General features: G+C 40.9%; 1 protein-coding gene across 4 annotated transcripts; it reads right to left on the bottom strand.

The window, feature by feature from the left end:
* Positions 1 to 1217: 1217 nt before the first annotated feature.
* Positions 1218 to 25929, bottom strand: LOC146345096 (uncharacterized). Of its 4 annotated transcripts, none has more exons than XM_084859108.1 (8): positions 22467 to 25929; positions 21805 to 21981; positions 18950 to 19027; positions 13860 to 14013; positions 11635 to 11795; positions 10178 to 10381; positions 9155 to 9336; positions 1218 to 8853 (listed from the first exon to the last, which is right to left on the bottom strand). In XM_084859108.1, the coding sequence occupies exons 3-8, from the start codon at positions 19005 to 19007 to the stop codon at positions 3313 to 3315; spliced, it is 6300 nt and encodes a 2099-aa protein (XP_084715234.1). In that variant the 5' UTR covers positions 19008 to 19027; positions 21805 to 21981; positions 22467 to 25929; the 3' UTR covers positions 1218 to 3312. The 4 variants fall into 4 exon arrangements, with proteins under 4 accessions (XP_084715234.1, XP_084715236.1, XP_084715235.1 ...); XM_084859110.1 differs by having other exon boundaries at positions 24880 to 25929; XM_084859109.1 differs by having other exon boundaries at positions 21805 to 24991; positions 25671 to 25929.
* Positions 25930 to 27472: the final 1543 nt, after the last annotated feature.

The raw sequence follows: 27472 nt of genomic DNA, 5'->3' as shown, positions 1-27472 counted from the left end.
ATAATGGGAACAGTTAATTCCTGTCGTGTGTGTGTGCGCGCGCACGTGCACAAATGCAGTATTTTGTGACAGTAAGGGTGTTTCTACATTAAGCAAAAACCCCACAAAACCCCACATCCTTTCCGGAGCTTCCTGCTTTCGGATCCTTTGCGGGATCAGGAAGGGCTTCTTTACACAGCAGCCATGTGGTTTGAACTGAGGGAGTAAGCAAAGCATGTAAACAAAGTGGGGGAGTCTTGTTTTCGTAGCTCAATTTCTGCTGTACTGTTTTCTCGTAGCCCCCAGGAAACCTCTGATGTGGGGTTTTGTGGGCACACTTCTGGGCACACTTATGTGGGAGTACACCCCATTGAACTCTATGGGACTTACTTCTGAGTAGACATAATATCACCCTGTAAGTCTGCAACCCTCAGCACACTTACTTGGCAGTAACCCCACTGAACTTAATAGAGTGCCTTGAAACAATAGAGGACGTTGCTTCTGAGCTTGGTGGGGTGGGGGATCAGATGTGTCTCCCTTTGTTGCAGGGAGGCATTTTACCCTCTTCTCCCTCCGATTGAGAAATGCAGAGGCAGAAGACGCAATTGGCAGGTGATTCTTGCCCTCACTCCTGTGAAATCTGCTTGGGTCTCCTTCCCTGCAACCCCACTCCCATCCTCAACGCCTTTGTCATCCTGACCACGCCCCCAGCAACCAAAAACAGCAGGCAGACAGAACGGTTTCTTCCGCTATGGGAGAATTTCATGCGGAGGTCACGGTGCTCCTGTTCCATGGGTGGGAAAAAATACATTTTTTTGCATTTGGGGAAAACACAGGATAGGCTGGGGAAAATGGCGGGAGACACCCTGGAGGGTAATGGCGTCATCTAAAGAGCCCGCAAACTTCCGTGACAGAGCCATCTCAATAGCAGGATAAAAGCTCCGTGTGATAAACCCCTAAGTATGGGCAGTTTAGGGCAGTGACTACAGTGGGAGAGACTAAGCATGCTCTATTACTTCCAGCTCCAGAGATCTTGAAACTGTTCTATGTTGCAATACTTATGAGTTGTAACAATAACAAAACATATAATACACATTCATACTATTTAATTTTGAATATACCTACACAGGGTCTTTAAATGTTGCTGGGAGGTCTTGTCCCTTCCTGCCCCCCGTCTGAAAATAACTCTTTTGTCCATTGGCTGAAAATCAGTATTCAGTATAAACACATAGAAGTACCACTTAAATCTTTATTAATAGATTAGAAGAAATATAAATGTTTTGAATATGCAGACCATAATAATGTATACTTCAGTAATCAATAATACTAATAGTTTATTGTAAAGCAATAAAATCACAGTATAACATAAAACATATAAACTATACAAATACAAAATAGTCATTAAGGGGAAACATTCTTCCATAGAAAGAACTGAACAAAATGTTATTTAAAAGAAGCTTATATTTACTTAACTAAAAATATTTTACACATGATATGAAAAGTTAGCATACTTAGTACTTGACCAGCCTTCAAAGTTTGCTAAAGATATAAAAAAACATACTGTTGTGAACTCTGGTAATTCAACACACTTCTCACACTTGAAGTCAGCCCAGGGTAACTTTTCTTTATGTTTCAGTGGAAAAACGCATTTTGAGAAAAGATCTGTGCATTCTTTTCTTGTGTAGTACAAGGAAATTCCAATTTCACAGTTCAACCACTAGAGAATGGTATATCCAAATGGCTAAGGGCACAATCCTATGCATATTTAGACAGAAAAAAAGTTCTACATCACCCGGCATGCTGGCTGGGGTATGCTGGGAGTTGTAGGACTTTTTTCTCTCTTAGCATGCATAGGATTGTGCGTTAAGATATTCTGGCAAGCCAGAGTTTTTAAATAATCAAGGAAAGTAAGTAGACTTTAAAAAAAAATATCAAGGAAATAACTCCCTTAATGAACTAGAAAATTCAGAGAGTTCATTGATTATGTATGATTTTTAGAATTGCTGAATCCTTTATAACTGAAGCATTAACAAGAGAAAATTAACCAGATATAATGAACAAGAGAAAATTATCTTTAAAACATTTACAGTGCAATTCTGTGTTTATTCAGGAGTAAGTCACACTGTATATATTGGGTCTTACTCTTAGGTAAGGAGAAGGGGACGGCAGAGGATGAGATGGCTAGATAGCATCACTGATGCAATGAATATGGACTTGAGCACGCTCCAGGAGAGAGCGCAGGACAGGAAGTCCTGGTGTGCTATGGTCCATGGGGACACAAAGAGTCGGACATGACTGAACGACTGAACAACAACAACTCTTAGGTAAGCATGCACAGGAGTACAGCCTTAATGTATTATTTTATTAATGTCATGAGCCCACAGAAGCTATGAATATTAATCAGTTCTGTATGGGTTGGACAGCAAGATTAGGCTCACAGGAGTGGATCTCAAAGAGTTCAGTGTCCAGGCTGTGGTTAGGTTACTCATGGAGAAACTGAGGTAGTAATATGAAAGTAAACAACTTGCTCTTTGGGCCACCAGGGATCCAGAATCTTAACGTCCAGGATTCTCTCATGCTGCTTCTAGGGAATATTTATAGCCTCCTGACAGACCTAAGTGATGGAGGGCCCATCAGCAACACTTGACTACATATCAATAAGCATGGATTTCTCGAATACATATTTAAGGACTCCAGGTATATGTTCACCAGTCTACTATGTTAAGTAGAGATGTCTGTTAATTACATCATGTATATATAATTTTGAAACGATTACATTAACTAGAAAGCTTCAATAATAGAGCATTTTTGGCTCAGGAAAGTGAGGCCTTTAGTTTAACCTTCCTGCAATCATTCTGTTGAACACTGAGATATTGGAATGAAATGTAATACACATATTAAGGGTACAAGTTCAAATATCATATTATTTGATAATAATCATACACAATTCTATATTTAAAGTACAAACTTGAGCTCGAACCCTGCAGCCACTTCCAAGAGCATCAGAGGCCAGCAAGGCCTCTCACACACTGTGCACAACTTGTTAGAACAACTGACAATAAGTGTTACAAATATGGCAAATATTGCAAAAGATAAACAGGAAGGAGAAGAACATTCCAGACTTAGTGGTTTCAGGACATGAAAGGATGAATTCTCAGCAGATTTAAATCACTATTGAAATCAATGGTGAAACTGAAACATTTCAACTATTTAGCTTAGCCAAATTATAACTGCTGTTGAGGGTCTCTATTATTATTAAAAATGATACAAATATTATCAATATTCTAGCTATGAAAAGACATTTCAGCATTTTCCTTCACAGTTCTGCCTTTTTCAGTATTCTTTATCAGCTTCCCTGACTTCCTTAGATCTTTCTTCTAAAAGTGATGCTACACTAAGCACTGTAGTGTCAGGATCAAGTAATTTTACAAGTGGTACATCAATCTTTTGTTCCTGAAAAATGCGATTCTGTAGAGTCATAGCTAACATAGAATCTATGCCAACAGATAAAAGGGATGTGTTCACTGCAATATCACTTGAGTCTGTACCACTGAGTTCGCTTACCAATGACAGGACATAGTCTTCTGCTTTTATTGGAACCAAATCATAGGATAGTTTTTTTTCTGGCAGCTCCAAATTTCTGCCAGTTAATTCTGCAATGACTGTTCTCATGCGACTTTTGAATGCTGGATTACGAGAAAAGTAATGACTGGTCAAAGATTTTAAGTTCAGTTTTACCACAGCTTGCTGAGGATTATTCAGAATTAAGCTTATTTTAAGGTACTGATAAATATCATTCACCTGCAGAACTGCTATGCCCTTTGCTTCCAAAAGATTTTGAATGTCCTTTTGATTTTGTAGAACTCCAAGATTCAAGGCACCCCAGTTGATGGCTTGACCTGAAAGTCCACAATTTCTCCTGTAATGGCAGAAATGGTCCAGGAAGGAATTGGCAGCAGCATAGTTTGCTTGCATTGAATTTCCAAGAAAGGAAGAAACAGATGAATAACATACAAAATAGTCAAGATTCTGCCCTTGAGTAGCATGGTGAAGATTGATGGCTCCAGAAACCTTTGGACTTAAAACTTCCTCAAATGTAGCGAGAGTCAAGGCTTCAAGGCTTCCATCATGTAAAACCACAGCACTGTGGAAAACACCTTTGATTGGGTACTTTGGAAAGATTTTGCTGACTGAACTGATAGCTTTCTCAACATCAGACTTAAAGATTATATTGCACTGCAGACTGACTATCCTGGTCCACTCATTCTGATTCTGCAGGTTACAGATTTCTTTTTGCTTTTCCGCACTGGGCTTTCTCCGGGAAAGAATCACAATTCTTCCCCCTCCATTTTGAGCAATAAATCTCACCGTTTCAAAGCCAAGCCCCGATAACCCCCCTGTGACTATGTAAACAGCATTCTGCTTAAACAGTTTCCTCTTTGCCTCATATACTGGTATGTCAGAAATACAGCTGTTGTATTTATCATTTTTCAGCACAGCAACTGGGACAGATTTGCAGGTGAAGGTGGATGATATTGCAGTGTCTTTGCTCTCATTATTCTCTGCCCGCTGAAAGATCGAAGAAGGTAAGTTCTTAAATTGCTTTAGCTGCATTGATTTCATCCAGTTCAAGAAAGGCTTCTGAGATTTTTTCAGAGATGCTTTCTGAAAAATGGAGGCAAGACTAAGAACATGAATTTGAAAGTTTTCATGATCACTTCCGATGAGAGATGTCAGGCATTCAGGATGGTGACTGCTGCATATTACCACTACATCCTGGAGATATAAAAGATGAGCTAAAACATCTTTGGGTAATTGTTCCAGGGGAGGCAGGAAAACAAGGGCATTGCATTGAGATACATGCTGCTCCAGGCTGCTGTCAAATATTGTACATACAGTTTTCCAGCCTGCTTCCTGAGCTGACAGAGAAAGCACTTTGCACAAAACTGACTCTGGTTGAGTAGAAATAATGCCTAAAGATCCATTCCGTTTGATTTTTGGCAGCATCTCATGCAAAATTTCCCATGCTATCCTAAATAAAGACACACAGGGTACAGTTTCAAAACATGGAAATTTCTGGATATTAAAACACACTGTTTCTGGAATCCTGACTCTTGAAGATGCAGTAACTGGATAGCATGAAACAATATGATCTCCCACTTTGACCTTTTTTACTTCACATCCTGTTGCAACTACTATCCCACTACAGTCCAGAGCCAAGAGTTTGTATTTATCGATTGTCTGTGAATTCCAATATAATGTTTTTCCAAAGTTACAGCTAGAAACACTAACAGGATAATAGTCTTCAGAATGGATGCTTATTTTTTCAATTTGCACTTCAACATTGTGAGCATCAAGAGGACAACTGGTGTTATCAGCCAGCTCAGCAGATACTTCTCTTGCTTCATTAGGCTCACACGTGTAAAGAGTTAACAGCTCAGAGTGTGGAAGAGACTGGGAAGCATGGTTGTAGGATATATCACTGGTTTGTGTTTGCCTGACTTCAGAAGTGTAAATTCTTCCCTGGTTAATCCAAACTTCAGGATAATGTTGTGCTTCATACCCTACTAAAACATCTGCTAAGGCTAAGATGTCCATTGTACTTGTTGAGCTGATATCAATCATCTGTAATGTGATTTCAGTCGCTTCAAGCATACAAGCCCGTGCCATGCCATACAAAGCAAAGCCAGGGTTAATGTGGTCCACGTTCCTGTCTGTGGTCCTGTAAGTGATGATCTTGATGGAGCAATGGCTGTTCTTCTCTCTCAGTGCAATAACAAGTTGCCGGAAAGCTTCACAGTGTTTTGATAAATTTGCAACAACAGCGTCTGCATTTTCTTCATTTAGTCTTTGAATTCCCCACATAAACAAAATATCACTATAGCCCTGTACCTCCAGTTTAACTTTGTCCTGTGCAGCTGATTCTGGGATGTTGGATTCCAATAATTTCTCCCAGTCTTCATACATGAAAAACCTAGAATTTTTATGTAAGTATTTTTTGAGCTGTTGAGTGACACCAATTTTATCAGCAAACACTGCAACTCTGGGTGCTTCTCCTGATGTCTGGATCATCTGAGATTGTATTGTCTCCTTCCACATATTTTGAAACAGAAAATTATTTTCATTTGTGGAAGTGTCCCTGATTAGAGTTATCACAACACGTTTAATCTCAGCCAAAACAGACCCATGTTTATCTGTGAAGCATCCACAAAACTCAAAGTAGTTCTCAGCAGCTTTGCTTATTTTCAAATATATAATCATTTCCACTTCCAAAGGTCGAACAATTACAAAGCTGCTTATGCTGGACGGAAACCCTATACCATTTTTGTAAGTTTTTGCAGTCATCACACCTGTCATTTGCAGAAAACAGTCTAAGAGCACTGGATGGATAAAATACTCATGCATTTCTTCCCTAGTCTCTTTGTTCACCTTAATGATAGTAATGGCTTCCTTCAGTTCTTCACAGTAAAATACATCACTTAGCTGCTTGAACATCGAACCATACTGAAATCCAAAATGAGACAATGTTTTGTATACTTCAGCCTTGCTGACAAAAGATTTACATCGCTGAAAAACATCTATATGGGAAATGCACTTTTCTTCCAGAGAGGTTTCTGGATTCTGTGTGATTCGTCCAGATGCATAAACTGCACCTGATGAGGACAGTATTTTGAAATTTCTCACTTCTTTTTGTGACTCCACTTTTATCTTCAAATCATGTGAACTTCCACTTAAAACACAAGGCGATGTCAACTTTATGCTTATCTGACACAAACTTATAGGCAGTTTTGGTTTGGAGCTTGTCACTACAGCTGCCAAGGCAAGCTCAACAAAAAAGGCACCAGGAACTAGAGTGACACCATTGTGCTTGTGCTCATAGAGATATGGTGTTAGTGACTGAGATACAGAACACATTAATTCTGTATTGTCATTGCTAACATTGTGAATTAACAGATGGTTTACATTTGCAGCTAGTTCAGTTGGTTGATTGACCTTGTTCATAAATGACATGAACTTCTTATGATCAAACTGATACCTGGGATAGGGTGATGGTATACCCTGATATCCCTCATAGAGGTGTTGCCAATCCAGATTGAATCCCAGTTCAAAAAGGTCTTTCACAAGTTTGAGAAGTGTTTCATACTCTTTGTCAATTTGCAAGGAAGGAAACACTTTAGCCTGTGTCCCTAACATTTCAGTTATGTACCTCTGCAATGCTCTTTGGGGGCCAATTTCTACAAACACAGCATTTTCCTTGCCTTCCACTGAAGTCACTATGGCCTCTGCAAAAGAAACAGGGTCCCGAACTTGTTTGGCCCAGTAGGTGCCTGTAACAAAATCATCTTCTGAAGCAGCCTTCCCAGTCACTGTGGAAAACACCTCCAATTCAGGCTTCTGTTTCTCTAACAAAGATAGATTATCTGCCATCTCTTGTAGTATTGGATCCATCATGTGGCTGTGATATGCAGCTGGCACATTTAAAGGATGAAGAAATATCTTTCTTTCGCTGAAGCGTTCAGCGAGATGCTTCTGAAGGGCATTGATGGAATCTGCATCTCCTGACAATGTACAAGACAGAGGGCTGTTAAATGCTGCTACACAGACCTTTCCTGAATATGCTCTGAGGGCTGCTGACACTTCTTGCACAGGGATGTTCCCAACCACCAGCATTCTGCCTCCATCAACCTTGGCTTGGAGCCTGCTCCTGTGATGGATGACTTTGACAGCATCTTCCAGGGAAATCAAGCCGGCACAATGGGCAGCAGCCACTTCACCAACGGAATGGCCAACAGTGGCAACTGGCCTAATTCCCCAGTATTGCAGAAGGGTAACCAAGGCCACCTGCAATGTGAAGAGTAAGGGCTGGGCAATCTCAGGTCTTGACAAATCCTCATGTTCACGTTCAGTTAATTCTAAAATGCCAGTGGATAAATATTTCTGAAATAATTGTTCTATTTCTTTACATTTGTCTCTAAACACTGGCTCAGATTTCAGCAAGGTCCCAAATATCCCTTTCAAATTCATGCCATTACCAGGGAACAGAAAGATTAATTGTGGAGGCTTGTTTGATGGAGCTTTTCCTATTTCAGCTGTAGAAAGAAGCTGTTGCTCTAATTGCTGGAGTGAGGATGCCACAAATGCTTTTCTGTATTTGTAATTTATGTGGCTTCTTCTACATGCAGATGTGTATGCCAGGTCTGGGAGTGTTGCTGAGTCACTTGTGTTGACATTTCTAGCTGTGTCTTCCATTGTCAGTTTAAGAGAATTAGCCGAAGCTGCAGAGATTACAAACAATTCAGCAGGCCTTTTGACCTGAGGAAGAAGCTGGGTTTGCTTAACCTGTCTGACAACCAGATGGGCATTTGTGCCCCCGAATCCAAAGCAATTGATCCCAGCTACTCTGCCAAATTCATCAGACTCATCCCACTTTTCCACTGTCGTTGGAATGGAGAGGTTTAGCGCCTCTGTATTTATGCTGCTAGTGCTCTCTGAAAAGTGTAAGGATGGAACAATCTTTCCATGGTGCATCATGAGAAGAACTTTGATCAGCCCTGCTGCCCCAGCAGCTGATTCTGTGTGTCCAATGTTCCCTTTAACTGAGCCAATCTTGAGAGGGGGTAGATTAGGAGACCTCTTCTTACCAATGACATTGCCTAGGCTCTCTGCCTCAATGGGATCTCCGGCAGGTGTTCCTGTGCCATGTGCTTCAACATACTGCACAGTGGATGGATCGACATGAACTGGATAAATACTGAGCAGCAAGTTTTCCTGCTCCTGCTGAGATGGTCTGGTGATTGGAGTGACAGATCTTCCATTCTGGTTGACTGCACTGATGGTGATAACACCCCATATTTTGTTGAAGTCTTCTTGTGCCTGTTTTAGAAGAAAGAAAAAGAGTTAACATTTCTTAAGGCTGTGAAAAATAAGAAGTGCCGACACAGCAAGTGTGAAAGATCTCAGTTAAAAATGCCTCATGCATTTCATATTTTTTTATGAAGAATGTGGTCCTTGGTATCCATCCTGCAAACTTTGACTAGTATATAGCCAAAATTAGGCATATGCATCTTGTAGAATTCCTACACCTCATAAATTAAGAGTAAAGAGTTTATGCTATTTTGATCAGACAAATCATATCAAATGATATGACAAATCATATCATGTTCTATAATCATACCTTCTTCAATGATTTCAGCAGAAGAACACCACAGCCTTCTCCTCTTCCATAGCCATCAGCCCTTTTTGAAAAGGGTTTACTGATTCCTTCAGGAGAAATCATTTTTGCTTTGCTGAGATTTACAAAAGCCCGGGGATCTATGATGCAGTTCACTCCTCCACAAAGAGCAGCTTCACAGTCTCCTATTGGATAAAATAAGGAATGTACTTTTGTTCAGCATTACTGTCAATATTTTGCTTCCCAGAAATAATATATCAAGGCTTTTACTTTAAAAAATTATTTATTTCACTCATTTAAAGACCATAGTAAATCCTCTACCATTATTTCGCAACCATGGAGCTTAATCTTCCTCAATGTTTAGTTTTAATGTGATTAATGTAAGGCAAATATCTTAATTTTGTCACTAAATTAAATTATGCTTTTTATACCTTAGAATTCATGGTTGGCTGCACATTTCCCACCAGCTTACTTTTCTCTAGAGCCACTTCCTGTGGCCTTGTGACCACTCCTTGCAATGCTTGCCTACCATCGTCTGTATACCAGCATCGCCCAATTACAAACCTTACCCTGTCTGCCATGACATAATAGCACAGACTCACAATGAGCATAGCTCAAGGAATAGGACCAGAAAGACCCAAGAATGAATACTTGGTGAAATATCTGTCCTATTTGTGGGTGTCTGTGGCTCTCAGATAATGAAGACAATTCAAACTAGTATTATGCTTGTACAACATACATACTTTTGGTCTTCTGCTGCTGTATAGGGGAGCCAGTATAGTGTAACTGGCATGATTAGTGTTGGACTGGGACTAGGCAGAAGACCCACGTTCACATCTCCCCTCAGCCATGAAACTGACTGGGTGGCCTTGGGCCAGTCACTGTCCCTCAGGCTAACCTTCCTCACAGAGTTGATGCGAGGCTAAAATTGGGGAGGGACTACATACACGACTTCAAGCTTATTGAAGGAAACACAGCGTATAAATCAATTAAATAGATACATGTAATTAGATCTCATTCGTCTACCTTGTTTAACTGCATGCAAGGCAAAGTGCAAAGCATAATGAAATGAGGAGCAAGCTGTGTCAATGGCAACTGATGGTCCTGTCAGATTAAATGTATATGAAATCCGATTTGCAGCTATGCTCATCGCTGGCCCAGTGCCATCGTAATGGTTTATTTCATTGATATTGCTGCTGTTTATTAGCGCATAGTCTCGATTCATCATGCCTGTGAAAACAGATGTCTTACGTTACTGACATAGTACATAGGACAGTGAGCAAGATATTCATTCTGAAAAATCTGATCGTACCTATTGCTCGGTGTCTGTCACACACAACATGCTTCAATCTACACCACTGACAAGGACAATTTAAGATGAGTCATCCATTAGGAGATACTGTACTTTAGGAGATGCATGTTTATGAGCCTGTACTGCTGATCAGCTAAGCAGATAGACTTGGAGCTGTGAAACCAGGATTCAGAAGTCACTAGTTCTCTGCTGGTCTCTCAGCCACAGATCTCCAATGTGTAAAAACTGAATACTACAGGGCTGTTGTGAAAATAATGAAGTAAGGAGTGCAAAAGAGCTTTACATAATTAAACTAACAATTAATTATATGAAAAGCATCTTATTCATTAATTAAATAGGATCAATGCTGTTAAGTCAAGCACATGACTCATGTTAATTAGGCTACTACCTTATCTCTACTCTAAAATTTGAACTCAAGGTGACAAATGCTGTATAAAAGCTACTTTATAGCATACTATTATTTAAAAAAAAAAACACTTTAAAAAACCAACTTTAACATATTCCATTCAGAGCAGCTAATGAGTCAAGCCCATTCTTTTTATGGGCATAAAGGGGAGGCAATCAAGAACTCTCTTAATAAATAATATGTTTAGGTTTGAATTGCAGATCATTTCATTGAGTGATCATTGTCAACAGCCATGTTTATTTAATTAAACAGTACTATCAAATGCCAGCTAGTCCTTGACATAACTCTCAGTTGGCCTGTATATTTCTTTAGCTTGTCATATACATAAGGGCCATGACATTTATAGTCCAGAAGACTAATAGCTTTTCCCCAAAATACTTTGAACTAGGAGGTACATACTTTCGATTGTCCTTAATAATGGGCTGATCTACACAACTATGTGTTTCCTGCTATTATTAATTCAGGTTGAATTTTTCATCAGACCTTGGTGTGATGAACCCATCTTTTAAATGGCCTGACATATGACCTGATTCCACTTCACCATGTCTGGGCTTAAGTCAATTTTTGTAACGTTTTAAGAACGTGGTCAATTATGATCTGGAAATCATTTAAAGTGTTGACAAGACTGCATCAACACGCTGCAATCATAGCAAAATTTACTCTTAAATTTACTCTGACCAATACATTAAAAAGTGTCAATCAGCCCTATGTAATCCAGTTTATGTAGATAAAATAATTGTTTTACGCATCAAGCAACTGTCTCACCGACAAAAACCCCTGTTTTGGAACCACTAATATTTTCTTTAGTAACTCCTGCATCTTCCAGGGCTCGATAGGTGCATTCCAGGAGTAACTTGTGCTGGGGATCCATATGCTCAGCTTCCATATCATTAATTCCAAAAACCTTGTTGTCAAGTGCATTAAACCTATGAAACAGAAATCAGATAATGCAATTATGAGTAAAGGGCTTTTCTACATGGGACTTTTCACCTGCACCTTAACTGAGGCTTCTGCTTCTGGATTCTTTGTGGGATTAAGATCTAGTCCTTTACACATGTTTTTTTCGGGGGCGGGGGGGGGCGGGTCTTTCTCTGCCTTTCTCTGCCTTTCTATATGTTCCATTACACAACCGCTAGGCAGTGCTGTGGTATAGCAGAATTGCACAAATACATGTGAAAAATACCAGACTTTCCTCATTAGGGAAAAAAACACAATAATGGTTGCAAAGCATGGAAAAGGCTGTGGAGGATGACAATGTCATGTAAAGGACCTGCAAACTCCTGTGAATGAGGAATTACAAGTACACAATAAAAACCTTGTCTAGAAAGTCTTAAAGATATACTACCAACACATTGCACATTCATTTGTAAGGCAATCAAATATTTTGACTATTGAAAAAAATATTTCCAGTATTCATTTTAAAATAGAGGTTTCAGTTACTGGCAATTTGTTGTTAGTGGCGGAAAAAGTAGAACCTCTAGTTTCTAGTGGTTTAGGATAGTGGAGACAAATACATACAGTTGATAACACATATATAATCTATAGGCTTGGATCCAACGTACCATGAGTGGAAGGAGAAAGTATATAAGTAATAGTCTGATAACTCTTATACAAGCACTTGCTGTGCCATAGTGTATCTGTGGTTGTGTTACAGTACAAAAGCATGTTGAATAAGAAATATACAGCCTGTAGAACAGCCTTACCCAGCCTGGTGCCCTTCAGATTTGTTGGACTAGAACTCCCAGCATTCCACAGCCAGCCACTCTAGTCCAACACATCTAGAATTATAGTCCAACACATCTAGAGGGCACCGGAATTGGTCATTAAAGGGTTGTTTTAAAACAGCTTGCACAAATAGAATAATTTCTCTAGATTTCAGGGCATTTATTTTCCACTAGATCAGGAGTGAAGAACTTTGGCCCATGTCATCCAGGTGTTCTTGGACTCAAATTCCCACTTAGACTACAAGTTTCAAATTCAGTACCAGCCAGTGGACAGGAATAATGAAACTTGTAGTCCAAGGCCATCTGGAAGGCCACAGTTTCCCAACCCCTGAACTAATTCTTTCATGAATGAAAGAGACTTTCCACTAACGAAAGAGCACCTTTGGATCTAAGCCATAACATTTCATGCACCTGGGTCTTACTGAAGACCATAAGAAGATACTTGTTGGATCAAGCCAAGGGTCCATCTAGTCCAGAATCCTATTTCCAACATTGGCCAGCAATATGCTTTGAAGAAATCATAAGGAGGGCATGAAGGCAACAGTCCCTTCCCTGTTCTTTGCTCCCTATCAACTGATGCGCAATGAACTGATGTTCATTGCTTCTGAACATGAAGGTTCCATTTAGCTATCATGGGTAATGGTCACTGATAGATCTGTCCTCTAATAAATATGTCTAATTCTTTTTAAAGCCATCACCATATCTTGTGGGAGTGGATTCCAAAAGTTAATTATGCATTGTATAATGAGCTTTTGTTTCTCCTAAATCTAATGCCAATAGTAAGATTCATAAATGACTTGGAATAAATTGCATTTCCATATAAACTGACTTAATAGTTGGATAACTGAATGGAGTAATTCTCTAAACTGATGAGAACTACTCCAGAACATGCTGTATCAGAGCCGTAACATCCATAGGATAATATCCAACATAAGTCTTCCTTAGAGGAGACCCATTGAAATGAATGGGACTTCAGTTAGTCATGGCAAGTAAAATCCCATTCATTCCAATGGATCTACTCTAAGTAGGACTTATGTTGGCTTTTACTCATAGTATTTGTGTCCCCTAAGGAAGAATGACTAGTGTCATATATAGATAGAATAACCATTTTAAAAGATTTATTTTGTTTTAAATGTTCAACATTTATAAGATTAAGCATATCCTTTTATGATAAATATTAAAATCATTTTGTTTTGTACTTGGTTGGAGGAACTGTATCAGAGTTTATTTTCCACCTTAATGATGTGATTAATAATTAAGACTTACTCTTTGGTAAAAGCTGCATGTCTTGTGCTTGTTTTTCCTGGTTTACTATTTTCTGAATCATACCAGTCTTTGATGTCAAATCTTTCTGAAGGTATTTCTTCAGCACAGTTTCTGCCTTCTACCAGAACTCGCCAGAAATTATCAATTCCCTCACCTATAGGAAAATATTTAAAAAAATGGAATTGATCTCCCAAGCTTATTTATATTTACCAAATAAAACTCTTCACATGTTTTGATACGATTAACCTGACTGAAATACTAGTGGAAGTAATAAGGCAAGGAAAGAATGTCAAATGTCAAATTATCATTTGGTAATGGAATCATGTTTTTCTATTCCTTCGTTTTTATAGCACTAAATACCAGATATGGCTTTTATCTTGCCATCACCCTTCCTTCACAGAATTTTACTGGAGAGGGGAGGAGACAATTTCATCTTCCATTTGTAACCCTCAGATATTTCCCCACCACTTCTTCCATCTTTTTTCTTTCCATGAAAAATCCATTAAGGAGGAAAAAATAGAATAGCTGCACAATGCCTTCTAATTATTAAGAGAGCCAGTGTGGTGTAGTGGTGAGAGTGTTGGACTGGGAGTCGGGAGATCTGCATTCTAGTCCCCACTCGGCCATGGAAGCTCACTGGGTGACTTTGGGCTAGTCACAGACTCTCAGCCCAACCCACCTCACAGGGTTGTTGTTGTGAGGATAAAATGGAGGAGGAGGAGGAATACGTATGCTACCTTGGGTTCCTTAAGGAGGAAAAAAGGCAGGATACAAATGTAATTAATAAATGTAATAAATAAATCAATAAATCAATATTTGCAGTGCTAGGAGCCCTCCATCTGGAAGCACCATTAATTTTCTGTTCTACCTCTTACCATCCTGTAATATGGTTTAGCTGCCCTTTTGTTAACTTTTCTTACATGAACAAGTGATGTGACTTCAGTGAAAACTTCACGTGCCACCAAATATTCAACACACAAAACATTAGGTATGTTTGAACAGGTTGTTGTTGTTGTTCAGTCGTTAAGTCGTGTCCGACTCTTCGTGACCCCGTGGACCATAGAGATGGCTAGATAGCATCACCGATGCAATGAATATGAACTTGAACAGGTTGACCTTCATTTTATTTATTTACTCATTTATTCATTCATTCATTCATTCCTATACCGCCTCATAGCCAAAGCTGTCTGGGCAGTTTACAGAAGTTAAAACATTAAAATACAATATACAAAATTTAAAAGCCATTTACATAAAAGCACAGAGACAATATACACAAACAACATATAACTAAAAACAACTTTGAACTGTCAGTCATAACTAAAGACACATCCAGGACCGATTAAAACTCATCATGTGCTGCCAAATGCCTGGGAAAAGAGAAAGGTTTTAACCTGGTGCCGAAAAGATAATGGTGCCAGGTGGACCTAATTGGAGAGCTCATTCCACAGATGGGAGGCCACCTCCAAGAAGGCCCTCTCCCTCATTGCCACCTTCCGAGTTTCCCTCGGAGGAGGCACCTAGAAGAGGACCTTACATGCAGAGTGTAGCGTATAGGTTGGTTCATTTCGGGAGAGGTGTGCCATCAGGTATTGCGGTCTCAAGCTGTAAAGGGCTTTGTAGGTTAAAACCAGCACCTTGAATTGAGCTTGGAAGCATATAGGCAGCCAGTGCAAGCAGGCCACAGTCGGTCTTATATCTGCGGACCTTCTGGTTATGAGTCTGGCTGCCACATTTTGCACAAGCTGCAGCTTCTAAACTGCCTTCAAAGGCAGCCCCACATACAGCGCATTGCTGTAGTCTAACTTGGAGGTTACCAAAGCATAGACAACTGAAGCCAGGTTATCCCTGTCGAGATAGGGGTGTAGCTGGGCCACCAACGGAAGATGGTAGAAGACACTTTGTGCCACTGAGGCCACCTGAGCCTCAAATGACAAAGATGGTTCCAGGAGGGCCCCCAAGCTATGGACCTGCTCCTTCAAGGGCAGTGCAACCCTATCCAGAACAGGTTGAACACCCTCCATCTGGTCAGCAGAACCATATGGCCTTTATATTATCACAAGTCTTCCTATTAATTATTGCATAACATTATGTTGCAAGAAATCATATTGATTACTTCCATATCATTTGAGAGCTATACTTGTGAAGTAGTGCAGTGTCATGGCTCTGTTACATGTATCCCTGTCTAGTTGTGTTCGGTGGGGCTTACTCCTAGGCAAGAGTGCATAGGATCCAGGCCTTACTCTGAAACAGGAATTCCCTGCTAAAAAATTGCTCACGTTAACAACAGACCAACACGGCCGCCCCTCTGGAAATAGTAATAAAGTTATCTCACCTAATTTATGACAAGTCACAAGAGCTTGTAATGAACCCAATGTCAATGATGCCCTCTAATGAACATAAATAAGACTGTGTGTGGACCCAATGCTACCATCCATCACATCCACATCATTTATATCTGCACACCGACCAATGTGCTGTCCTTAATTTCATGCATCAAGTGTCCATCAGCAGTTTATACTGGACAAATAGATCTATATTTGTGGCAAAGACTGAATGTCACAAATCAGATATGAAGAGCAAGAACACTAAGAAAACAGTGAGTGATCCTTTTAATCTGCCTGAGTACAGTGTTATAGACCTCAGAGTTACTGTTCTTAGGAAGGTCAAATTGTGTTGATGCACGGAACACGAGATAGATGAACAGGTGCTCATACATAAGAACATAAAAGCATAAGAAGAGCCATGCTGAATCACACCAAGGCTCCATCTAGTCCAGCATTCTGTTCATACAGTGGCCAACCAGCTGTCGACCAGGAACCCACAAGCAGGGCATGAACGTAAAGCACCCTCCCACCAATTTGACTGTATCAGGGGCTTAACACTTAATACACTATAAAGAATCTACATAATTTATATTATTGCTGTCCCTTTAAGAACTTTAGGATATTTCCTCTTGGTCAGCTTGCAATTAATTTTCTTCCTTACTTTTCTCAGATCCAGCTCAGTAACTGATTAAATAGGTTGTTGCCTGCAAAAGCTTCAGCCATGTTACAATTAAAAGCTTCTAAAAAGTTAGAGCAACTCTACACCAACCTAAAATCCTGCATTTAAAACTGGGCTTTCTGCTTCAATTTTAAATGCAGGATCATGACGGACTCACTTTACGCGTGCTTCTTTCCCACCCTCCTCCCTTATCTGAGTCTTCCATATTTCATTACACAGCCGCTAGATGGCACTGTGGTCTAGCTCCTCTTATTGTGGCCTTTCCTTTTTCATGAGGGAACTCAAATGCTGTAATTTGATAGCTCATTATCTCTGATCTTTTAATAAATGGAATAAAGGTCATTTAGTGCAGGAGATGCCCTGGAGATTAATGACGTCATCTAAAGGACCCACGAACTTTTGGAGTAACCAATCTCAATGGCAGGATAAAAGCTCTGCGTGAAGAAGCCCTTAGTCTCAAGGTGCTATTAAACACATTTTTCTCAAAATTATGCAAGATATTGTTGATGGGTTTTTTTAATACTTTGTACTTAGTTCAGACATAATAATAATTGGGAATGGGCTTCGGGTTCATACACTTTGTCCTTCTTTTCTTCCCGTTGTATGCTGTAATTCTTTTGCTTCCTTCCTGGCTCACAGTGACAATAGTTTGCTGTGATGTCTGATGTACCACAAACTATAATTTGCCCATAAAACAGAATTGGAAATCCTGTACAAACTATGGTTTCTAATTCTGGCTTGGAGGCAAATTATGATTTGCAGCAACCACAATTTGCCCAATTTCGTTGGCAAACCAAACACATCGTGGTTCCTTGTGACATTCAACCCAGAGAACTGTGGTTTGCTTAATTAATGAGTAAAACCCAGAATCAAACTGTGGCTTTAGATCCCATCTTGTTCTCAAACCATAGTTTAAACAAACCACAGTTCCTTGAGTTTGGACATCAGAGGGAACTATGGTTGGTTTAATATCTGAAGGAGAAGATGCCAGTCTGCTCCTCTAGTGTGAGAAAGAGGAAGGCAGGGGAGCACAGAAGTCTGAGGCTTGCTGCAGCTGTTCATATAGTAGGGAACCATGGCTGCCAGTTATGTCTGAACCAGGCATAATTTATTATTTTAATTAACTTACATGCATTAAAACTACTGAAGATAGTATTAATCTTTAGGGATCATGGACTATCTAAGCAATAGTGACACATACACATTTTTCTGTCCTCTTCAATAGTTTGAGCATTCTCAGGCTGTGGGTATTGGCTCACAGGAATAAAGCAATGAATCAGGAATTCATGAATCCTGGCTCTGATTTCCATATATTAAAGACACAGAGTCCGCATTCATCCCAAACTCTGAGACAGCTGGGAGATTTGCATAATGATAACATACTGGCCCAGTTCACACAATCATGGAAGGGAACTGAGCCATAGTGGTTAACCCCCCCCCCCCACACACACACACACACATGCCCGGGGGGATTTGCATAATATCCAAATCAGCAGTGTGACTTTTCGTGTCATGTGAACCCAGTCAGGGTGGTTTGTTGCCATGGGTAATAAGTCACCCAGAACCCTATAACAGCCTATGAGTGCTGATAATTATGCAAATCCCCTCAGCTTATGATTGGCACATGCAGAGGAGAGGGGAAATAAGCTACCATGGCTTATTTTCCCCTCCGTGATTGTGCAAAGTCAGTCATTGTGTAAATTCACCTTAAGTCTCATTGAGTTCAATGGAATTTGGTGCCTTTATCAACAGGCAAAAACACTACCAAAAATTAGTAAGTAACTGCTGTCCATTTAAACCAAGAAATACTTCAGTATGGACTTGAGATGGTTGAAGATTGTAAAGAGTAATGTTAAGTAATAGCCACTACAGGAATGGCAAAAGTTTTATTTTTGCAATTGTCATACACAGAATAATTGCAGATACTATTTTATCAAAAACTTCTCTGAAGTAGCTGTTCTCAAAGTTCTAAAACATGAGTTGCCTATTAATAGTTTAATATTATGTAAATAGCTGGGGGGGTAGTAAAACAATGAGTAAATTAAAAACATTCTATAATATTTCAATTAGCATTGTGCAGGGCTTACCCCCAGGAAAATTGCATCCAATCCCCACAATGGCAATTTCTTCTTTGGGTTCCATCATTTTTCACTTTTATTCTGAAACTAAAAAAATATATATATTAATGAGTTCACATCTAATATTAAGTAAAGTTTTCCCAAATCAGGGTGAGCACCCACTACATTAGGAGAACATGAGGCTTCTGAAGGGGAAAAAGAGCAATACATTTCTGTTTGGCTACTTGGGATATTTCCTCTGGAACTTTATATAAAGAATCACTCACCCTGGGTTTAATTAATCCCAAGGGCATTCCAGAAATTCAGTGCATTCTCATGTCCATTCAGGGCCAAACTAGATGTGATGTTAAATACATAATTGTCTGTCCTTTTAAATAGCAGTGGTAGTAGCCCTGATTCATATTGGGACTATGGCATAAGAGAGTGGTTTAACCCTTTCTCCATATGCCATTTCAACCCTAAAAATCACCCAAAGTTAAAGGTGCCAATTACTGCAATGGCCTATGGGGGTGGGGGAGGGAGCATGGTAGAAATGGTTAAAAGAACCTTTCTGACACAAATTAGGGAGGTGGTGGAATTGCTGCTATTTTAAAGGGAAAAGCACAAGAGAGACAATGTGTTTAATGTTGTAGCTGGTTTGGCATTTGAACATTATTTTTAGCATGCTCCAGTAACAATAGCAGCAGTAGTGCTGATGTGGGTTATAGGGCTAATTGGATCCCCAAACAATTAGCAGCTTTGTAATTTTTAAGGGAGAAAGTAAGCTCTTTTGACATCATATTTCTCTCTCACACATACACAAGTGCATACACACTATATATAATATGCAAATAATCATTAGAGGCCATCTTTATCTATAATGCTTACATTGCAATTTTGCATTTCCTATGTCCGTAATCCAAATGTAATACCTACACTGAATGTTTAATTTTAAAATTACTCTTTTCAGCTTCCTATCCCATATCACCCTCCTTAGGCAGATTACATTAGTCAATTGGTTTGTTCAGATCCCTGTTGACAAGAGACGGAAACATATGATACTAGGTCAAGGGTTTACAAAATAATTCATTTATTCAAGCACATTAGCACAACATATTTAGCTGTAAGCAGCTAATAACAATCACATACAATGCAGATTATACTTCTCCTAAGCAGATCATGTGTTGCTCTTCTGTTAGTCAGCTGACCAGTCATTTTACCCAGTAGCAGAGAATGGAGATGGATCAGCTCTCCTAACAAAGGCAGATACCCAGGGTTGTGCCCGCTCTTTGGTTTTGCAGCAATGCAGAGAGTGAACCCAGGTACTCACTGAGACACTTAAGCATTTTTGGATGAAGATTTCTTTTTAAGCTTCACCACTTCCCTAGCTCTCCTGACCTTGTTTCAGTCTAGGCTGATTTTTAAAAGCAAATGATCCCATACAGTTCAATCTAAGTGTGCACAAAAGCCAATACAAACCTCTCCTTGTGATGTGACAGCTTTCACGAGCAGCTTGAGCAAGGCGTTGAGCGAGTCTAGCCATCTTGAATGTTTCAGACAAAATTGTCTGTAACACTTCTCATTTTATACCATAATTCTCCATGAGCTGTAAGGGTTTGCATCATTCTTGTTGGCTGCTCTTGCTTTCTCAAGGCTGTGGTTGAAAACCTCGGGCTACACGACACTCCTCAAACTGCTCACACCCCATTCAGAAATAAGCAGTTTCAGGGTTATAGTTTTATCTGCCTTAAAGAGCAGGCATTCTTCGCTAGTTTGCGTGAAAATCCTTGAGTCTCATCCAGTTGGTTAAGGTGAATTTTCTCACAATCACCCCTACTCTCTGCCTCCCATAAACTGGGTTGAGCTGGTCTTCCTGCCTCGCCTCTTTGCTGCATGAAAGTGGAGCGGCTGTTTCTAGTCTGCTTCGTCTCCTAAGCAGCCTCCCAGGCACCTCTCCCCTCTTGTTTCCCTTAAGAAGTAACGGCTGGAGCACTGGAATCCTGTGAGTGCTTGTCGGTTCCGTCTGCTCCATTCCAAGGCAGCGCAGATAGTCCGCGTGCACAGGAATTAAAGGGCATCTCTACACCAGCTTAAAATCCTGCATTTAAAATGGGGCTTTCTGCTTCCCTTTCAAATGCAGGATCACAACGACTCCCTTTTTCATGCACTTCCTTCCCCCCCCCTTTCCCCCTCCTTCTCCCCGCATCTGAGTCTTCCATTCTTTCATTGATCTCGCTCCTCTTCTTGCAGCTTTTCCTCTTTTCACAGAGGGAACTCAATTGAACACAACGGGGTAATCTGATAGCTCATTATCTGAGATCTATTTAAAAATGGAACAAAGGGCATTTAGTGCAGGAGATGCCCTGGAGGGAAACGGTGTCATGTGAAGAGTCTGCAATCTTCCCTGAGGGAGCAATCTCAATCGCAGGATAAAAGCTCCGTGTGAAGAAAGCCAAAGGCTCTCTCCCCCTTCCCCCTCATGATTCACAGGATCACGGTGGCTGAAACAAGCCACCGTGGCTTAATGCAGCCCCTGTGCGACCCGGGCACATACCAGCAGGATTTGCTGAATTACCCTCACTAGCTCAGCTTGTCCTGTTGTCCAACCCAGGGCAACATGGCTTGTTTGAGCGGGCAGCAACCCTCAAATAACCCATGGCTTGTTGTTGGGTTGTGTGAGGGTTGCTGCCCACCCCAAACAAGTCATGCCACCCGGGTTCAAAGGATATGGCAAGTCGCGCCACTGTGGGTGGAATGAAATCCTGCCAGTGGGTGCCTCTTTTCTCAGTGCTAGAGCAATGGCAACAGCAGCATTTCCCTCAGCCACCCAGTGAAAGACAGTCTCCTTGCCCTGTTTCCTCTCATCCCACAAGTGCCCAACCAACCTGTTGTTGTGAGTTGCTGGTAAACTTCAGTGCAGGCTGGAGAGGATTATCTCTGGGCAATTCTTCAGTCGAGGCCAGCTGGTGAGTGAGTGAGTTCAGGGCCTGAAAGTCAGGGAAACAGGAGCGAAGAGATAGAACACACACACACCCAATATGGAGACCGACACCAAGAGTAATCTAAAAAGAAAAATGAGGGAAAATAGCCTCAAACTCGATTCTCCAAACAAAGACATAGGGCTTTTCTACACTGCTGTTAATCTGCTGTGTCTACTTTCGATTTCATCACAGAATTGAGTTTGGACGTACTAGTGGCAAGGATGCTACAGCATCACCTGATATGTGTCCATGACACTAGCGGGGTCAGCACCCAGTAGGTCCCTGTAGTCATATTTGTTGGGAGAAGTCTCAGTGAAAATCTCAAGAATGTTATCATTGCTGGGAAGTAGTCATTTATAGAGAATGGGAGTGTTTTTTGAGGAGGTGTTGTCAGTGGTTTCATGAAGTTTGTGCTGCTCATCACTAATTACGCCAGAGACTCGCACAACTACATCCAAAACCCAATAGAAAAAATAGCTGCACTATCTAGGAAAAGCACATATTCTAAAACATGAAATATAATGTATGTGTGCATCACAGGCTGCCTGTTTCTTTATTTGAGGTACCTGAGGCAAAACAATAACAGTGTGTGCAGCCCATGGGTACACAACTTTCCCAGCACTGAAGTCAGTCTCTATGCTGAAAAAAATAACATGAAATTACTGTAAGTGAACACTTTCTGGGCTGGTTTGGAAAAAAGCCAACAACGTGGCACAACAGTCCATTTCCTATTTTTTCACAGACTCAGTTAGGCAGTGGTATGTGTGGTAACTCACTACATAATCCAGTTGCAATAAAACTGCATGAAGTCAGTAGGGTGTGAGGGGGAGAGGGCTTTTACAGATGTGGTGACCCGCTTGTGGAACTCTTTCTCCAGGCAGGCTCACCTGCTCACTCCTATAAAGTCTTTTAGGGTGCAATCCTATGCATGTTTAGACAGAGAAAAAGCCTACAACTCCCAGCATGCCCCAGCCAGCCATGCCCCTTAGGCACCTGGCAAATATGTTTTTGTTTTTCCAGCCTTTTAACCTCTAATGTATTTATTGCTGAAATAATTGGTTTCAGTGCTGCCTTCAACTGTTGTAAACTGTTTTATTGATTATTACTGTTTTATTGTGAAATTTTGGATTGAAGGGTGGTTTAAATGTGTTTAATAAATGAAAAGGATGCTTGGGAGGAGGGGGCCCTTAACCCTTTCCTCATGAAATTTTCCTGCAAAAATCCATCTCCCACAATTGCGTTTCATCCCATAGAGGACCATAGGGAAGAGATCATAGTGCAGTGGTAGAGTAAATGCATGTGGAAGGTTGCATGTTCAGATTCTGGCATGTCAGGTTAAAAGGATGAGGTAGCAGGTGATGTGAAAGCCCTCTGCCCGAGCCTCTGCCAAGCTGCTGCCAGTCAGATTGGACAATAGATAGGAAAACAGTCTGACTTGCTATATGACAACTTCCTATGCTCCTAAGGGGAAAGGGGTAGGTATCTGTATCTTTTTCCTTACAGGACAAAAAAGCAGCTAGGTGAGGTGATATTTTTCATTATTATTATTTTTGCAGAAAAACACCACAAAGCTCCCTCCATGCTGCTTTTCCACTTTAGTTTGCAGCTTCTAAGGTTCCAATGTAGCCACTACATTTTGTAAAAAAAACAAAACAACGTTGGGTAGAAATTACATGCAGTTCTGCATCATGTAGCTTGGCACAGAGATCCAAAGCACTGCACAAATTCTGTGTACCCAAGTGGTCTTTGGGGTCATTTCTTAAACAGCAGCCCCCATGACACATGGCATACTGATCTTGCAATTAAAGTATTTTCCCAGTGCTCCTTGGGGGGGGGAAGTATATATATACTTTTATATATATCACCGATGCAATGAATATGAACTTGAGCACGCTCCGGGAGACAGCGCAGGACAGGAAGGCCTGGCGTGCTATGGTCCATGGGGTCACGAAGAGTCGGACACGACTGAACGACTGAACAACAACAATATATATATATACACACACACACACACTTTCCCAAGCTTATATATATTAGCTTGGGAAAGCTTATATATATATTATATATCTATGAGTGGGGGAGTCTGCTCTTAAATGAAAAGGCTAAGAATCTGCCCAAGCCCTTAGGCATGGGTAAAGAAACTATTCGGATCCTGGATAGAACAAGTAAATTGTTAGTTAAAACAACTGAAAATGCAAAAACGGCTGAATTAACAAAGTCCCTGTGTAAAATAGAAATGTACAATATTGCAGTGATCAATACTTACACAACCGTATTATTCAGTCTCCACTCCTGTTGTTGTTTTCACGCACACATCTTTCTGAAGTTTGCAGGTGAAAAGATGCAAAAGATCTCTTTTGCACTTACCTTAAGTTCTCTAACTACCTAAGCTATTAGTGGTGGAAAGTCTTCAAATACTATATTAACGTTCTATTACTGCACCCTTTTGGACTTGTGATGATTATGACGACTCTGGTCAGAGCTGCTGGGATTTCGTCAGTCCTTTCATTTATAAAGCTTTTGCTTTGGCTCACTCATCCTTCACAGTGGAAGCCTTTCCTTTCCCTTCCAGCATACTTGGGAAATTCTGACATGATGCAAGTATGAGGATTTCCCTCTCATAAGGAGAAGCAGACTTCAGCGTTACTAGAATGCTTCAGCTTTACTAAAACGTTTTCAACTTTAGCAAAATCATGATTTGCAGACTAATGCTGCTGAGATGTTGATTCCCAGTTCTAGTTTCCAGTTCCTTATTTGCATGAAACAGAGCTTAATCAGTAAATTGAATATGAATCTATGGTTAATATTCCCCTCCACCCCAAAATACACTTTGAGCTACCACATATCATATATAGCCATGACTTGCCCCTTTAATATAAGTAGTGATTAATTTCAGTCAAAATCATATTTTTCTGCAGTACACATTAATGCATGATGAACCCAGATATCAATTACAAATAAGGAACTGGAGATATGAACCCTACAATCAGCTTTCGGCCATCCCAAATGGTATACGTGCACTTCAGGAGACATTGCATTGTGTCTGGCCCAATGTTTTCTTCAGGCGTAGGACACAGTCAGGTGTAGCATCCTATGACAATAGTAAGCAAAGTATGTTAAAAAAAAAAAAAGTATAAGGAACTGGGACTGTGCACTCCACAACAAGCTTTTCACCACTCTGAATGATACACTTTCACATCTAGCAGAGAACCCACTACGTGATGGCATGAATTGTGCCTGGCCCAAAGCATTCTTTATGTGCAGGGCACTGTCAGACCTGGTGCCCTCAAACCAGTGATCACCAAAATATGTAGAAAAGAATAAGGAACTGGGACTGCTATATACCCCACAAGCTTTAGGGCACCCCAAGTCATACCCACAGGTCCAAGGGGATGTCTTGTACCAGATGGCACAGATTCATGTCTGCCCCAAAGATTTCTTTAGGTGCAGGGCACTGTCAAACATGATGGCCCCATGCCAATAATATCCAAAATATGAGGAAAGATTAAAGGAACTAGGGCTGGGTTACCCCCAAATCATACACTTACACATCCAGAACAGTGTCCCCTAAGCAATAGAATTGAATGGGTCTGACCCAAAGCTTTGTATGCAAAGGTCAAGAGGATATGCCCAGATCAGTTGCATCTAAAATATGTAGAAAGAAATGTGAACCTCAAAAGTAGATTTGGGCCACCTCACATACCCAGATATCTAGGAGAATGCCTTCTACAAGACAGCACTGAATCTAGGGATGTACAAAAGTCACTTACCTTTTCGCGGATTCTGTTCATGGTGGGGGGGAGGCATTCCGTCCCTCCCCCTGGAATCCTCGATGGGGGGGAGGCGATCCGGTCCTCCCGCCCGGAATCCTCGACGGCCGGCTGTGCTCCGCGGAGGCTCCGCAGAGCAGCTGGCCAGGCCCAGGCCAGGGCCGTCCACAGCCGGATTTCTGGCCGCGGAGGGCTCTGGGTAAAAAAACAAAAACCAAACATGTATGCAAATGGCGGCGGCTATGGCCGCCACCATTTGCGTTCCTTATTTTTCACCGTCTTACTCTACGCAAATATTTACATAGACTAAGACGAAGAAAAGAAAGGGGAATGCAAATAGCATACTGGGCGCTATTTGTGTTCCGCTTTCTTGTCTTCATCTTAGTCTACATAAATATTTACGTAGACTAAGACGGCGAAAAATAAGGAACGCAAATGGCGGTGGCCGTAGCCGCAATTTATGTACGCGTTTTTTTTTTACCCAGACTTGATAGGCTACATAAGTCTTTACGTAGCCTATCACGTCTATGGGGGGGGGGGAGAAAAAAACACAGACTGCAAATGGCGGCGGTGGCAGCCGGTTGGAAGACCAGCCGCCGCCACCTCTGCTGCTGCCGAAGCCACCGCTGGAGCCGCCGCCGTCTGAAACATCCGCCCCAGGTAAGTCTCGTCCCGGGGGGGATTCGCGGGGGGCGGGGGGGTGGCAGGCTGTTCTGCGATGGATTTCGGGGGGGCGAATACACTGGCATTCGGCCTCACCGAGATCCATCGCAGAATTCTCTGACATCCATAATTGAATCACATCCAGCCAACAATTTCTTTGGGCACAAAGAGTGAGGAATTTGTTATCCTTCGAGTATTTTTTATGGATTTACCTGATCTGCACCTCATGAGCTTTTCAAAGAAGAGAGGCAGAGTTGAGTTCCAAAATCTGCTTTGTTATGAACTTTTTGTTGCAGCTTCTCCCAGGAAAAATGTGCATATTAAGGGAAAGTGCACACAAAAAGCATATATTTGAGAAATGTGCACATGAAATAGCATTTCAGCAATGTAAACTACTTGGGGGAAATGCATATTTAAAAATACAAACAAAATATGTATATTACTGCATCCATTAAGAAAAATGTACACAATTTTTAATGTAGATTTTAACAAAAATTGTAAGCCCATGCAGGAATGGGATGAGATGAGTTTGACCCAACATGCCCCCCTCCCGCAACAATTTCAGAGAGACTGAGATTGACAGCTCCACCCATCCCTAGGAGCAAGGCACTGTCAAGCATAGCCCCCCCCCCCGCCGCCAATTATAGACAAAATATGAATGTAAGAATAAGAAGCTGGTTTTGTGCACCCCAAAATAAGCATTGGGACACTCAAAATCATGCATCCACACATCCAGGAGAGTGTGTCCTAAGCAATGGCACTAAGTCATGTCCAGCCCAAATCTTTCCTTAGGCGCAGGGCACTATCAAGCATAAAGCTGCATGCCAATAATAGCCATAGTATGTAGAAAAGAATAAGGAACTGAGTCTGTACAATCCACAGTAAGCTTTGGGCCACCCCAAGTCACCCAAAGATTTCTTTGTGCACAGGATACTGTCAAGCATGGGGCCCCAATCTCAATGATACCAAAAATATGAGGAAAGTAGTAAGGAACTGGGTGTATGCAATGAAAAATAAGCTTCAGGGCACGCCAAATAATACACCCACACATAGGGATGTCGGAGAAACCTGCATGGAACCAAATGAGTTTGGAGTTTCATGAATCTGATCCACAGATTCTGCAGTGGACCAGCTTTCCC

Source organism: Heloderma suspectum, chromosome 5 (genome assembly GCF_057233095.1).
Source record: "Heloderma suspectum isolate Gila_16-S chromosome 5, 16-S_ref, whole genome shotgun sequence".
NCBI lineage: Eukaryota > Metazoa > Chordata > Lepidosauria > Squamata > Helodermatidae > Heloderma > Heloderma suspectum.
This window is presented reverse-complemented; position numbering and strand designations above follow the sequence as displayed.